The sequence below is a fragment of the Gymnodraco acuticeps genome, unplaced genomic scaffold, assembly GCF_902827175.1.
Source record: "Gymnodraco acuticeps unplaced genomic scaffold, fGymAcu1.1, whole genome shotgun sequence".
In the NCBI taxonomy this organism is placed as follows: domain Eukaryota; kingdom Metazoa; phylum Chordata; class Actinopteri; order Perciformes; family Bathydraconidae; genus Gymnodraco; species Gymnodraco acuticeps.
This window is the reverse complement of record NW_022990135.1, coordinates 1436929-1453123: the sequence shown is the minus strand read 5'-3', so window position 1 is coordinate 1453123 and position 16195 is coordinate 1436929. Positions and strand designations below refer to the sequence as shown.

Here is a 16195-nt window from a genome sequence, read left to right as displayed (position 1 = left end):
AGCACAGACAGGGCTGGGTTTGAACTGTGCAAGGTACAAACAAAAATGGTGTAGATGAATGGAAATGGGTTAGCCTGAATGCGATAAGATGCATGCAACGTCTGAAAGGTATGTATGAAATGTTGCGTACTGTACATTTGTGCCCTCATTAAGGTAAATGGGGGGGGGGGGGGGGAGGGAGGGGAGGGAGGGGGGGAGGAGGGGAGGAGGGAGGGGGGGAGGGAAAGGGGGTGTGTTTAGCTGTTGATCTGATGATGAGAGCAGGATTGTTTTGGAGATGTCTCCTCCCGGTGGCGTTTCAGAGTAACTGCACAACCGAAGGCAGATCATTATGTAACTGTTAACACTGAAGGCTACTGGGCAGTCTTGTTGCCATGCAGATATTACTCAGCGCAGATCACTCGGGTGAACAGATTCCTCCATTTGGCTGCAGTCAGTCTATCAAATGGAAGTGAATTATCCCCTATTTGACATGTAATTGGTCAAATGTGGCTGCCCCTTGCATGTAGCTAATATACAAATGTTGGAAGAGTGAGATCAGAGGAAGGGTGTGTCTGCTGGTGTTTAACTTATAACATGTTGTGCAGGAACCTGGGGAGGAATGGTCTCTCCAACAGCAGTATCCTCCTCGATAAGTGCCCCCCGCCCCGGCTGCCCCCTCCACCCTCACCAGCCCTGCCCAAAGACAAGCTCAACCCCCCCACACCGAGCATCTATGTGAGTATTACCCTAACAGTTTACGATAAATGTCAGGCTGAGGAAGTGCGAGAAACTCTTTTTACCTGATGAGTCTTGTTCATTAAAGCAGGGGGTCATTTTCTTTTTCCTTTATCTTCCTGTTTCCTGTCTGATGAGCAGCTGGAGAACAAGAGGGACGCTTTCTTCCCCCCCCTGCACCAGTTCTGCACAAACCCCTCCAACCCCGTCACCGTCATCAGAGGACTGGCTGGAGCACTCAAACTGGGTAAATGCTTAGTTTACATATTCCCTTCCCTTGAATCACAAACACATCAGCGTTTTAATCATGTTTTCCCGTCTCTCTGCAGACTTGGGTCTTTTCTCCACGAAGACGTTGGTGGAGGCCAACCCGGAGCACCTGGTGGAGGTCTGGACGCAGCTCTCGCAGCCCGCCGATGAGAACTGGGACCCAGCCGGCACCAAGAAAATGTGGCGCTGCGAGAGCGCCCGAGCCCACACCACCATTGCCAAATACGCCCAGTACCAGGCGGCGTCCTTCCAGGAGTCCCTGCGGGTCAGTGATGCTATACGTGTCCCACTTAGGAAAAGAAAATTGGACATTGAATGAAACAAAGTAATTGAAGTGCTGCTGTTTTAATGCGTTTGTTTTCAGGAGGAGAATGAGAAGAAGGCACTAAAGGAGCCCTCGGACACAGAGCCAGCGTCAGCAGAGAGGTACACCATGTTTTTTATATTGAATAACCTTTTATTAGTATTATTTATCCACATTTAAAAGCTCCATATTGCTATTGTAAATAGTTTTTGTGTTTTCAGTGTTGCACGCAAAAGAAGGGGACCCTTAAAGCACATCAAGTTTGGAACCAACATCGACGTGTCGGACGAGAGGAAGTGAGTACTCATCTGGATTGTTCGGATTGTTAAGAAGCTTTAAAACAATCAGCAAAGCATTTCAACTTGATTACACTCTTTATAATGACCTCTCCTCTCTCCTGCAGGTGGAAACAGCAGCTCCAGGAGCTCAGTAAGCTCCCGGCCTTCGCTCGAGTCGTCTCCGCCGGCAACCTGCTGAGCCACGTGGGCCACACCATACTGGGCATGAACACAGTGCAGCTCTACATGAAGGTCCCCGGGAGCAGGATAGCAGGTCAATACACACTAAACACCTCTTTTCTGTGATTACTGCAGTTGAAGGTTACGTTTTATTGTGTGGATTATTACATTTAAACATGTTTCTGTTTGTCTCCAGGTCACCAGGAACACAACAACTTCTGTGCGGTCAACATCAACATCGGCCCAGGAGACTGCGAATGGTTTGCCGTACCGGAGCCCTACTGGGGAGTGATGAGCAACTTCTGTGAAAAGTAAGACGAGCTCTAAACACACATAACACCCTCTGTCCTTAAAGGGGCCCTAGTGTGCTCATTTTCAGGTTCATACATCTATTTTGTCTCTACTTCTCCCCCCCTGCAGGAACAACATCAACTTCCTGATGGGCTCGTGGTGGCCCAACCTGGAGGACCTGTACGAGGCGGACGTGCCCGTGTACCGCTTCATCCAGAGGCCCGGAGACCTGGTGTGGCTGAACACCGGCACCGTGCACTGGGTTCAGGCCATCGGGTGGTGCAACAACATCGCCTGGAACGTTGGACCTCTCACCGGTACGCATGGAATTATGGGATATGGGATAATGGTTCTAAATCGTGAAGGGGATGCTCTTAACATATTTTTAATGCGTCTTCCTTCGCGATGACATCCTGTTTCCTTCATGCTCTTTCAGCCCACCAGTACAAGCTTGCCGTGGAGCGCTACGAGTGGAACAAGCTCCAGAGTGTCAAGTCAATGGTTCCCATGGTGCACCTCTCCTGGAACATGGCGCGCAACATCAAAGTGTCCGACCACAAGCTGTTCGAGATGATCAAGTGAGTCACAGAATCAGCAGCTGGGTGGTTTATATTTAAAGTTTGCACAGGCTGGATTTATTTTAAACGTGTTTTGGTCTCAGGTACTGCTTGTTGCGGACGTTGAAGCAGTGCCAGTGGGTGAAGGAAGCTCTGGCGACAGCAGGCAAGGAGACGGTGCTGAGGCCGAGGACCCGGGACGAGCCGGCCCACTACTGCACCATCTGTGAGGTCAGTGAACGCACCGGCCGCCTTTCAGCATAGATGTACAGTGGGGCAAAAAAGTATTTAGTCAGCCACCAATTGTGCAAGTTCTCCCACTTAAAAAGATGAGAGGCCTGTAATTTTCATCCTAGGTACACTTCAACTATGAGAGACAGAATGGGAGGAAAGAATCCAGGAAATCACATTGTAGGATTTTTAATGAATTAATTGCTAAATTCCTCGGTAAAATAAGTATTTGGTCACCTACAAACAAACAAGATTTCTGGCTCTCACAGACCTGTAACTTCTTCTTTAAGAGCCTCCTCTGTCCTCCACTCGTTAACTGTATTAATGGCACTTGTTTGAACTCGTTATCAGTATAAAAGACACCTGTCCACAACCTCAAACAGCCACACTCCAAACTCCACTATGGCCAAGAACAAAGCGATTTTGTTTCTGGTGTCCTTTGACAAAAGGACACCAGAAACAAAATGGTAGACCTGCACCAGGCTGGGAAGACTGAATCTGCAATAGGTAAGCAGCTTGGTGTGAAGAAATCAACTGTGGGAGCAATTATTAGAAAATGGAAGACATACAAGACCACTGATAATCTCCCTCGATCTGGGGCTCCACGCAAGATCTCACCCCGCGGGGTCAAAATGATCACGAGAACGGTGAGCAAAAATCCCAGAACCACACGGGGGGACCGAGTCAATGACCTGCAGAGAGCTGGGACCAAAGTAACAAAGGCTACCATCAGTAACACACTACGCCGCCAGGGACTCAAATCCTGCAGTGCCAGACGTGTCCCCCTGCTTAAGCCAGTACATGTCCAGGCCCGTCTGAAGTTTGCTAGAGAGCATTTAGATGATCCAGAAGAGGATTGGGAGAATGTCATATGGTCAGATGAAACCAAAATAGAACTTTTTGGTAAAAACTCAACTAGACGTGTTTGGAGGAGAAAGAATGCTGAGTTGCATCCAAAGAACACCTACTGTGAAACATGGGGGTGGAAACATCATGCTTTGGGGCTGTTTTTCTGCAAAGGGACCAGGACGACTGATCCGTGTAAAGGAAAGAATGAATGGGGCCATGTATCGTGAGATTTTGAGTGACAACCTCCTTCCATCAGCAAGGGCATTGAAGATGAAACGTGGCTGGGTCTTTCAGCATGACAATGATCCCAAACACACCGCCCGGGCTACGGAGGAGTGGCTTCGTAAGAAGCATTTCAAGGTCCTGGAGTGGCCTAGCCAGTCTCCAGATCTCAACCCCATAGAAAATCTTTGGAGGGAGTTGAAAGTCTGTGTTGCCCAGCGACAGCCCCAAAACACCACTGCTCTAGAGGAGATCTGCATGGAGGAATGGGCCAAAATACCAGCAACAGTGTGTGAAAACCTTGTGAAGACTTACAGAGAACGTTTGACCTCTGTCATTGCCAACAAAGGGTATATAACAAAGTATTGAGATGAACTTTTGTTTTTGACCAAATACTTATTTTCCACCATCATTTGCAAATAAATTCTTTAAAGATCAGACAATGTGATTTTCTGGATTTTTTTTTTTCTCATTCTGTCTCTCATAGTTGAGGTATACCTAGGATGAAAATTACAGGCCTCTCTCATCTTTTTAAGTGGGAGAACTTGCACAATTGGTGGCTGACTAAATACTTTTTTGCCCCACTGTATACAAGATGTCTAAAACATTATGTGGGAGTAGAGCTGAACTGTTTCAGTAGATGCGTGTATAGAATTAAAATTCACTTAGTTCACACATGAATGCCACAACGCTGCACTTTACCTTTTCAGTTGGTCCATGAACAGTGTATTAAAAGGCTGCCTTGTTAGCGCTAATTAACGGGCATGCTAAATGGATTTTATTGAATGCATGGCTTTCAGCTATTTAGCAGAAATGTGTCCATTTTCAATTAAACGTCTGCTGCCATTGTGTCCTGGAAAGGAGTGTATTATGCACCGTCTATAGCTCCAGGATCTGTCCCTGGATGACATTACCACTGCAGCCTCTGCTCCATTCAAACTCACAAATCAAAGCTGAGCGCCGCCATTTAATAGAACGGCATTAAAGCCATTCAATCGGAGCTCTTTCTAATATGCCTGTGTGTTTGTATACTGTGCAGGTGGAGGTGTTCAACCTGCTGTTTGTGCGCCGCGAGCTCCTGTCCAAGAAGCAGTACGTGGTGCACTGCCAGGACTGCGCCCGGAAAGGCAGCGCCACGCTGGATAACTTCGTGGTGCTGGAGCAGCACCGCATGGACGACATGATGCAGGTCTACGACCAGTTCACATTAGTAAGTCTCAACTCTGAGGGGCGCTTGCTACCTCTCTCAAAATAAAGTAGAATCATGAATAAACTTCATAAATAATGGTTTCTGTGGAATGTTATTTTATCATTACATTACATAGTATTTAGCAGACACTTTTATTTAACACAGATGATTATATTCACTATTTATCCATACATAATTAATCACAACATTTGAAATAATAATATTATAAACAAAGACTACTACCAAAATCTCCACTTAGTGACATTCACCGTTCCTACAACCGTAGACATGCCTATGTCAGAATTTTACTTTAGTTTGCACTTAAGGATTATTATTACCTCTTTAAAGATGCAGTCCAACAACATCACAACTGAAAGCTAGATGTTTATTGCCACTAATTGTCATAATACAGTTTGTAAGCCACTACAAAATGCTAATGAAGAAGGAATCTGGTTTATATATATATTCAAATGATCTTTTTCAATCAAATGTATACTATTAGAGGCGTGTAGCGCAGTGGACTAGTGCGTTAGTGTTAGGGTCAGGGGAGCGCAGGTTCAAACCCCACTGCAGTCAGCATGTCGTTGTGTCCCTGCAAGACACTTCACCCCAAATTGCTCCTGTGGGGATCCTGTTGGGATCGCTTTGGATAAAAGCTTCTAATATGTAATGTCATTTAGAATCCATACGCACAACATCTATTGCATTTATTACATTTTTCCCCGTTAATTGTGGAGTTTCTTGGGTTTTCCTGCAAACTTCTAAGGACAGAGGGTATCACCCCCTGAGACAAATGTGTATTTTAAAAAACCCTGCAGAACAACTTGCTATAAAAGTGAAATACTTGTCTGGTATTTAATTCCTTATGACTTCAACGACTAATGATCTTGTCCTCTTCCTCCCCAGGCCCCTCCTCTTCACTCATCTTCATCTTGACATTAGGTGACGCCTCCTTCTTCTTCTGCTGTGGAGCCATGTGAAGCCCATTTACAGGAACTTGTAATAAGATATTGTTTTGTTTAAAACGAACAAACAAAAACATCTACGGACCATTTCTGATATTCAGGAAAGCCAAGGCCGTCTCCCCCATCCTCACACCCTCACCCCCCAACCCCACCCCCGCCATAATGGCTGGTCTCCATCGCGACGGCCGGACGGAGTGTGTCTGTCTATGCAACCTGTTTGAAAGTGCTGGGGGCCCTTCCAGAGGGGGGCGCCACCGAGCTAGCTCACAGGACTCTCTTCTCCCCCCCACCTCCCAGCCCCCTCTACTGACAATGGTTCAGCCCTGTTTTAATGGAGGACTTAATCAAAAACGGTTGGGAACAGGGGGGTTCTTAATGAAAATGTTTTGTAGATACTTGTTAACTGTCACGACTGGCAACACCACCCCGTAAAAGACTACTGACTTGACAAGCTTTCTCTCTCTTCCTTCTTTTTCGTTCTTTTATTCTGGATAAAATGTTTGATTTACTGAATTTCCCCCCAAAATCTTTACCCCTTCTAAGGAGCACTAGCCTAACTTGGTCTTTTTCTATGGTAGATAGTCATTTTAAGACTCTTTGGACAGCAAAATCTCCCCCAAAAAAATGTGTAATGTGAAGGTGATTTTCTTTCTTTTTTTCTTTTTACGGCTTTTATGTTTTATCTTTGTCTTGTTTTGTTTCTTAGGTTAAAAAAGGAAAAATTGAGTTAAAAAAAATACGTACTAGCCAAGTCACAAAGAGAATGGGTTGCACATAGCGTTATGGAATAATTTGTGATTTTTGTTTCGTTATGTTTCTAATCTTGATGTAAATTTACACTATTTATAAATACATATTTATTGCTTGAAAATATTTGTTGATGGAATGCTGTTATTTTTTCCAGAGTACCTGCCATTAAAATTTGAAGGAGTTTTGTCATTTTAACACAACTCCTCGTACATTTTCTATATATAAATAAAATTGCTTAGCAAGCATTGTACAGAAACGGACATTTAAAATTGTTTTATTGTTTGAAGAATGTTTTATGATGAGTCAATAAACACAAAGTTGTCAAATTATCCGTGTTTTTTGGTTCCTCAAACACAACACAATACTTTAACATGATCATTTGGTATCATTTACAGTACATAAGCAATACAAACACTTGTAAAACATCGATGTTTATGAGTAAAGGTATGAAACCCAGCAGACAATGTAGCTGTAGACTGACACACACAGCATCCTACACTGTATGCCAGGTTCAAACCTCACCCAGTGTCTCAAAATGTCATTTTAATATATATTCATAATAACATTTCTTCATATGCAGTCTTCACATGCAACACATTTCTGTGGAAATCAAAAGCCGAAGTGTCTGAAATACATGAAAAACACTCATGTCTTTACAGAATGCATTAATAAACAGTGGATGTGATGGATGCCAGCAGAGACCCAGTAGCCAGATGTAGCTGCTGCCAGCCCCGCAGGATCTACACTGACTACTGAGCAACTGCTGGGCACCCTGTGACCACACGGAGCCAAAATGGCCACCTGGCAGGTACATATCATTCAAGACAGCAAGTTTAGAAGAGAAACACTTCGGGCCAATTCCAAACCACACCCTACCCATTCCCCCTCCGTGAGTGAAAAACATATTTAATGGCGTTTCTTTAAAAATAATAATAATATGATGTTAATTAGCTGCTTAGATTTGCAACAGTCCCTGTAACCATACAAAACGTTATAATAAATTGCACACATTTATCGTTATCTAGATAAAACACGGGTATATGAAGTTAAAAAATACGAGGTAACATTGAAGTTATTTAAATTACATCTGTATGTTGAAGTGATCACTGATTGACATAATTCACTCCGACTCCCGTCTCTCGGCACTACAATGTCGATATTAAATGTCTATCTTGTTGTGCGGTTTATCAGTAAATGTTTACACGGAACTATTTGTAAACAGCGTGTTTCCTGACGGACACACACAGCGTTGAGTCCGGTCAGGTAGGGCAGCAGCAGGTGAATTCAGGACCGATGGAGACTCGCTGTTGGCGGGCTTCATAACCCGCTACCCCTCGCTCTCCCTCCATCCTCGTTGTTTTAGAACGACACTTGACACACATGTGGTTACTATTAAGTGACCGCTAAACATTACATCCAACACACATACCCGAGTTTAAAAGTGATGATATCGTGGGGGGAAAGTCAAATCATAACAGCAATTGGTCCGAAATTAAACAGTTCCTCTTCCTGGAATATGACAAGCAAGCTGGTCCCCCAGGTGTCAGCAGTGTTGGCTATTGATGCAGGTGAGGATGTGGATTTTAATATATAGTTTAGATACAAAAAACGTCAAATAGGTGTTTATTTAACCATAAACAGTCTTTGACATAAGAAGAGGAAGATTGCTAGCTACCCAGTTGACAAGCCCCTTTCCCACTTGCACTTTGACCCATACATGTTTTGCCAAATATGTGACACTGTCCAGTAGATTACTTTATTATAAGTGCTCACCAGCCAAATATGTTGGAAAACACAGCTGTAAATGATGGTCGTTAAAACAATTTAAAAGTATTTTGCAGTCGATAAGCTCTTCATGGCTTCAGTTAAACTGCTAAAAATACTATTTGGTGCTATTAGTAAACATTAGCATGCTGATGCATTGATCTTACCTACAGCTTGTGTTGTTCTCAGCTACAGTTTATGTTTAGGTGCTTATAAGCAATTGTTAGCTTGCTGATGAGTTGAACTAAAAAGATAAACCTACATTTCCCCACAGGGACTAATTTATTTTTATCTTATCTTTAATTATTGCTAAGCATGTCAGTATTGTGGTTAGCATTTCGCTCATAGCACTGCAGGATGTAAGTACAGCCTCACAGAGCTAAACATATTGCTTGCAAGATGTAGTATTAAAGCATCGGATTAATTAATATTTACAGATTAAAAAAGAGCATTTAAAGGTTTAGGTGCATGTGGCAAAGAAGCTAAACTGCCTTTTTTCTTCCAATCTTCCTTATTGCCTTTAAGCTTCGTACACTCCCTCTGCTCCTGCGCTGAAACCAAGATGGCCGTCCTTTGCGCAACCATTGTGACTGTCACAGATGGACGATGGAGGACTTTCCGACGCCTTTCCTGGAGTGTCCATCTGCTGTTTGAAGTCTGTCAGGAGTCCTGGAAGAAAAACAGGTTGGTGATCAGAACCACTTTATGATCATAAGAGAAATCTGACTGCACACAAGACGGCTCAGTCGGGAAATTAAGAATCCAACAGCAGTAATAAAAGCTTAAATCTTTGGTGGCCATAAAGCATAGCTGATATGAAGCTCTTGCAATACTGTATGACTCTCTATACACACACTCTTTTACTTTGGCGGAGGCACACACATGATCAAACCCAAGTGTGGGCTGGAAATTCGTGATTCTAGGAAACAAGATGCCAGTTTCAGAGCAGGAAGTCTTCATCAGTTAAGAAGATGACCACTTCCTGTTGGCTGCCTGAAGCGACAAAGGCAGGAAACTAGAGTTTTATGATACAGTGATAGAGGGGGAGAAATGGGGTAGGGGATGCAGGTGGCAGAAAGAATGTGCATTGACAATTATAGTTTGATAACGTGATGTTTCAGTGCATACAAAACTCAAGAGGTTCAGTCCCAAAACATTTCTCTAGTCCTTTAAGTCTCCCCATATATCTTCCACCTATATGCTCTGTGAAGTCTGGCAGTGATCCAGCAGAGAGGTATGTGAACTCTGCTTGGCCCAGACCACCAGCAACCCCCCCCCTCCTCTTTAAATCCAGACCTCCTAACAATGTCTCCCTGTGTCGCAGTGGGGGAAAACAGGAGAGAAAGACCGACGGAGGAGTTCAACTAGCAGTGTGATCAATGCCTCTCCTTCCTTCCTGTTCCCTCCATCGCTGCCCTGCCTGCTCTGCTGTTTCCGCCTTTGTGAGAAACAGACAGGTGGCCATGACTGCTAATTTTAAACCGGGACGATTGTCTGCCTGCGTTCCCCACAGCTATGTACAGATGCCTGCAATAAACCAAGTAGGTCAGTGTGTGAGACTCACACACCTGCAGACGCACACACACCGGGCCCTGACCTCTAAAAATGTCTTTCATTCATGCACTCTGTTGCAAGTGATCCTCCCTTATTGGCTGTCACTCTCAGCCAATGGCAGAGCATCCTGCTGCCCATTCACAAAACCCCGGGTCATTGAGGGTAATGTAGCATTAAGGCATGTGCAAAAAGGAAGGGTTTATCGGATCCTAATTTTTACAATTTTTTTTGTAAAAACGTCATATTTAATGTGGATTGATGTCACGGTAATATGGACTTAAGAGAACAAAACACCTTTTTTTGTGATGTTAATGCACATTTGTGGTGTAATGTGAGCTGAATCTGTAGTATTGAAAAAAGGAAATTCCTATTTGTGCATTTTTTATATAATGAATGGAGTTTAAAGAGAGTCAATCCTTTGCATTGAATGTTTAAAGCCTCACTTCGCTCCGCAGACGCACAACATTCCTGTGTGTTTAATGAGTAATGAGCCGAGGGCCCCTGAGGCCCCGATCATTTCCCCTTTTTTTGTTTTCTCAGGCTAACCCTCTCTCGTTTCTGCACCTCCGTCCCTCAGTTTTGACTTAAAGACGCAACTCCTTGAATCCAATCCAGTGTCGTTTCCCCCCATGTAATTACCACTGCTGGTTCTCAGACCCCTCGAGTTACTATAAGGAAACGTGTGACTGTGTCAAAGTGAGTCTAATGTGTAACACCCGGAGCACATGCGGCTGAGAGGGGCAGATGAATACATCCTTTTATAATAACTTGTCCTCACCGAATCAACCATTTCTATCTCTGCTCGATAAAATATGAATAATTTATTGTAATAATTGCTGTTCCATCTGTTCTGGCAGCGCTAGGAATGCAAATCTGGTATAATAAAATACCTGACTTAAAGCACATATACATGCAAAACAAAGTTCTTGTACTGCATGTGCAACCTCATATTGATTATATCAAATAAAGCTACATCTTTCCTCCTTTTTAAGAATCAGAAACTCCTGATATATTTTGAAGGATAATTATCATTTTCTCCTCGAAAGCCATCCACTCGACAATACAAGCTGTCGCCTCGATGAAGATGTGTGAGGCATGTTTGCGATTAGCCTAACCAAGATAACAAAAAAAAGAGGTGCTACCCGTTGCGATGGAAACGGAGAGTAATTAGCACAGAGTGTTGTTCAGATAAAAAAGAGGAGAGGTGTGTGTGTGTGTGTGTGTGTGTGTGTGTGTGTGTGTGTGTGTGTGTGTGTGTGTGTGTGTGTGTGTGTGTGTGTGTGTGTGTGTGTGTGTGTGTGTGTGTGTGTGTGTGTGTGTGTGTGTGTGTGTGTGTGTGTGTGTGTGTGTGGCCTGCTTTCAACAGATGAAGCAACAGTCGTGCAGGTATCCACTGGCAGTAACTTCGTCTTTTGTTTAGAATTTGATTAAGACATTTTGCTGGAGGAAAAGTGGTGCACAGATTTGCCCCCCCCCCCCTCCCCCCTCCCCTCGCTGCATGTCTAAACAGAGACTGTTAGTGGAAAGCTGGGTTCAGCTGTTGATCTGGCCCACGCTGCTACAGCCCCCCATGTACTACGGATGTATCCGTCCATCTGTTGGTCATGTGACGCTAGCTTCACTCTTCTGAAAGGCTGTCACAGGACGCATCCCAACATTGTGTTTCAGCTTTTGCACGATGAGTATTCACTTAAGAGTTGCTTTTCCTGATATCAAAGCTTTTAAAGGGTATTGATTGATTGATGAGGCGTAAATGTAAAAAAAGTCACTTTTATATCATTGTGGTCCAGCTTTTGCACAAAGGCTGTGCTTTGCTTTTTACATTTGAGAGATGGGACTTTAAAATACACTTAAGAGTTTGTTTCCACATATAAAGTCTTTCAAATGCTGATCTATCAACTTTGTAATGCATTTCATTTGATTTAATATGATTTTTTTGATAAAGATGGCTAGACATGATGCACCCTGGGAGTGATTGGCCCTTTGCATTATTCACAAGTAGCATTTTTTTTGCTGCCTGGCTCAAGGGCCCCTAAAGTAAACTTCCTCCCTCTCGTACAGCTGCTCAGCCCCCGTGCATCAATCAAGCACAAATGTAATCTATAAGCATTGTTTCATTAGACAATGCTCGGTGCGTTTCCACACTCCAAACTCCCACACAGTTGGCTCACAATGTGCCGCTGTTCTCCAGCCGTCAGAGCCTCCATCACTCTGCAGCAGCTAATGGCAGCCAGCAGCCCACAGGCACACGTATATGCTAAGAACAATTATGCAGATGTGCGCTAAAACCACTTTGGTGGTATAATCCAACAATCAGTCCATTATAGTAATTGTCATTAGCGAGTGGGCGATTACAGGCTTCGACAGAGATGCTGAAGAACAGGCAGAGCGCCGCTGGTTTTATGCAAACGTGGCTAAGCCCAATTTAATATGTCAGATGTAATAACACTGTGTTTCTGAAGTCAAAGCCGAGCGTGTGTGTGTGTGTGTGTGTGTGTGTGTGTGTGTGTGTGTGTGTGTGTGTGTGTGTGTGTGTGTGTGTGTGTGTGTGTGTGTGTGTGTGTGTGTGTGTGTGTGTGTGTGTGTGTGACCACCTGTGGCAGGGACTAATGATTTGATATAAATCAATGGAAATGTTTTATGGAAGTTAGGGTACAAAATGGCAGAATTATTCATCTATTTTTTGGAAAGCAGGGTTTTTTTTCAAGCCCCAGATTTATATTTCACCGCAGGTTGATTTATAAGCGTAATGTAGTCTCAATAATGAGTGTTTTTCTTCTTCTATGGTATCCCCATTTGGACTTTTCTGACCACTGTCCAGTTTGTAGTGCATCAGCTGGGAGCTTATGGGTGTCCTGTGAGGAGGCAACATGTCAGCAGCTCCAATAATGTTGTTAACTTAAAGAGGAAGGCGAGGAATGTATCCTAAACTCAATCCATGTCCCCTCCTCCTCCTCCTCCTCCTCCTCCTCCTCCTCCTCCTCCTCCTCCTCCTCCTCCTCCTCCTCCTCCTCCTCCCCCCCCCCCCCCCCCCTTCAGTCATGGGTTCTCCGCTGGGTAATCGCATACCAAAAACACAAGAATTTCCCCCTCTCTCCTCCCCAGAGAGGGGCTACCCCCCTTCCTCTGTACAGCTTTCAAGCTAGCAGAAAACTAACCGGAAACCAGGGGACAGTTTTCCTTTAAATTAAAAGCATCTATTTCTAGAGTCATATTTTAAAACGAGACAAATGGTAACATATTGTGAAAAACATGTATTTAAAGAATTACCTATAGGAATACGTTTGAACAGTATTTAGTGCCAACATATTTCATTTATACACTTCAAACACTTTTTAACAAATTAAAAGCATCTATTTTTGTGTCATACTTGAATAAATTGCATTTTTAAGAAACTAAAAACTAGTCTCATACCTGCAATATTACAGCCTTTCATTGCTAACAGATCAAAAGAATATTGTGGAAATGTGTTAATAAAACAGTTTATATAGCTTTAGTTCCACTATTTATAGCATGAAGGCTGTTGGAGGTGAAATATTGGTAAGACAATTGTTAGATTGTTGGATATTTTTCGGTAAACACAAGATTTTTCTTGGCAAGTAGTAACATATTATGCAAATAATTAGTAAAAACATGTCAAAGTATTTCATTATAACACACAAGATTCTCATTGAAAAGGTACATGTATTTCCCTTTTTAACATCTGTAGTGTAAGTGACTCTTATTTTGAAATGCGTACCCGGAAGTATATGATTTAACGCAGCTACCTTGGCAGCGGTTCAGAGAGCGGCTTTCAGAGCGGCTTCCCAAACTGCTCTTAATGTGAAAAATACAGAGAAAAACGCCGGGCGCATTCCTGAGACCCGGAGACACCGTGACAGACTGAGCCTGTGTGTGTGCGCGCGCGTGTGTGTGGCTGTGTGTGTGTATGCGCGCAAAACCGTGCGTATCTGCGGGGGTGGAGAGCTTGGAGACCACACACTTTGCGCATTGACCCCCCCAACTCCCACACACACACACACACACGGGACCCAGCAACACTTTGCCCTCAAAAACATAAAGTTGGGGGAAAGAAAAGCACTAGTGAGTGGATTTATGTAAATTAAACAAATAACGACGACGAACGTTTGGTGCGTTAAAACGCGTTTTGATCCAAGTGCAGAGAGAGGAATGTGCTCCCCGCATGGCAAAGCAAAGCATACCCAAGATGATGAGGTGTACTTCGGTCAAAGTGAGTTGTTAGTGTCGACACTAGTGTTGCATGAAAACAACAATCCCGATTTGTTTTCACGTTTTTCACTCCGATCAAACGCCGCGTTGCGCAATCTGCATGGAGAGGCTCGGCGGAACGGTGGCGACGAAACGAGAGAAAAGTGGTTTAAACTTCCCGTTTCTCCAACAACAAGCACACACCGAGGCTGGGGAAAGTGAATTCACCCCCACGGGGAGATAAAGCGCCGAATGAAAAGTGTATCCACTTACCGTGGCTGCGTCTGCTGGCCGCATGTCCCCGTGTGAGAGTGTGTTGTGAGAGTGTGCGCAGGAGAGCATACCGACACTAGTGGTCGGAAGCGCAGCGCGACACGTCAACGCGCGTTGCCTCCATATCATAAGGGGGATTCTTCAGCTGCCGCCTGGCTCAGGGGTGCACAAGCTGGGGTCCGGGGACCTCCGAGGGGGCGGATGAGGAGGGTATGGGCCTCAATATACACAACGTGTGATGAAGAGGAGCTCAGAGGCAATGTTGCATCAAATCAGTTCATTAAAGAAAGACGATCCAATCCCTGCATCTAATGGGCTGTTGAGGCTGAATCCCATTCAATTCCACAAGTTCAAATAAGGGAGTTAATTGGCAAGATTTGTAATCAGTTAGGATAGTAAAGTTGTTGTTTTTGACATAAAACATATTTAAATTTGACGTTTTCTACGCGATATATTCTCTGAAAATAAAAAAATCTGTATTGTAGTAAATAAAATAGTTGCATATGTGCATTTGTTGGCTATTTTAACACACCTTACGCAATCAAACACATTCTATATTAAATGATATCAATTCAAATATAAATTAAAGCACGATCTGGTTCTGAATGGTGGTTATACGGGTCATTATAGGACTCACTGCATCACGCTCCACTGCAGCTATCTCTTTATTATAACCACAATTCAATTACCTAGTGTACAAAATAGAAATATTATCACATGAGAGACAAGAATGACCCAAAAGTGCATTTCTCTTGCATGAATTTGAGATGAAATCACTGCAGATTTCCCACATTACCTGCAATATGTTTACTGTCCTGTATGGTGACTTATTGAGGACGCAATGTAAAGCCTGTCACATCACTGAATCCATGCACCTGGGGAAAATCACTCCTCTTTTCCCTCAACTTGAAAATGCACCGAAGTGTGTGTGATGTTCCCCACCCTTACACACACACACACACACACACACACACACACACACACACACACACACACACACACACACACACACACACACACACACACACACACACACACACACACACACACACACACACACACACACACACACACACACACACACACACACCCTATAACACACAGACTGAATGGATCCTGCAGCAGCAGCGGCGGCGGCAGAAGCAGCCCGGAGCGCCTCTGCCGCTGCTTTTAATTGAACAGATAACAGACTGAATGGGTTTGTCTGCAGTGGAAAAAAAGGACGCCTGGAAGATTTGTACTCCTGCTGCGTGCTGCACTGAGGAGACAAACACCTGGCATCCCCCTCTCTCTCTGCAGTGGCACAACACCGAAACATGGGCACTATACGAGACACACAGACAAATAAAACATGAAGTGCTTACCAGCGGGCTTCATCCAGGCTGTTAAACCCCAGGACAGACGCCGTGATCTGCCTCTCGGATTCTGTCTCTCCACACACTCTTTTCTTGCTGCATCCCCAGTATCCTCCTCCATCCTCTCCATCCCTCTCTCTCTGCTCTCCACCAGTCTCTCCACTGATCTTTTAAGTCTATACCAACCTCTCCACTGATCAATGGACAGCCGGAGAAGCGAGCGCTGCTGCCTCCACC

The 16195-nt window shown here is 44.1% G+C and overlaps 1 protein-coding gene and 1 long non-coding RNA gene across 2 annotated transcripts in view; one reads left to right on the top strand and one right to left on the bottom strand.

Moving 5' to 3' along the window:
- LOC117546690 (histone demethylase UTY-like) overlaps positions 1-7132 on the top strand; it is a 26097-nt gene extending 18965 nt beyond the window's left edge. The window contains 12 exon segments of the mRNA XM_034217013.1: positions 588-717; positions 859-964; positions 1047-1252; positions 1352-1413; positions 1513-1587; positions 1695-1843; positions 1946-2060; positions 2170-2357; positions 2477-2618; positions 2702-2828; positions 4939-5109; positions 5995-7132. Of these exon segments, the coding sequence (XP_034072904.1) occupies positions 588-717; positions 859-964; positions 1047-1252; positions 1352-1413; positions 1513-1587; positions 1695-1843; positions 1946-2060; positions 2170-2357; positions 2477-2618; positions 2702-2828; positions 4939-5109; positions 5995-6024 (1501 nt within the window). The 3' untranslated portion in view covers positions 6025-7132.
- Positions 7062-16195, bottom strand: LOC117546697. The gene is made up of 2 exons (XR_004569063.1): positions 15968-16195; positions 7062-9236 (listed from the first exon to the last, which is right to left on the bottom strand). It is a non-coding gene; the product is annotated as an uncharacterized LOC117546697 (long non-coding RNA).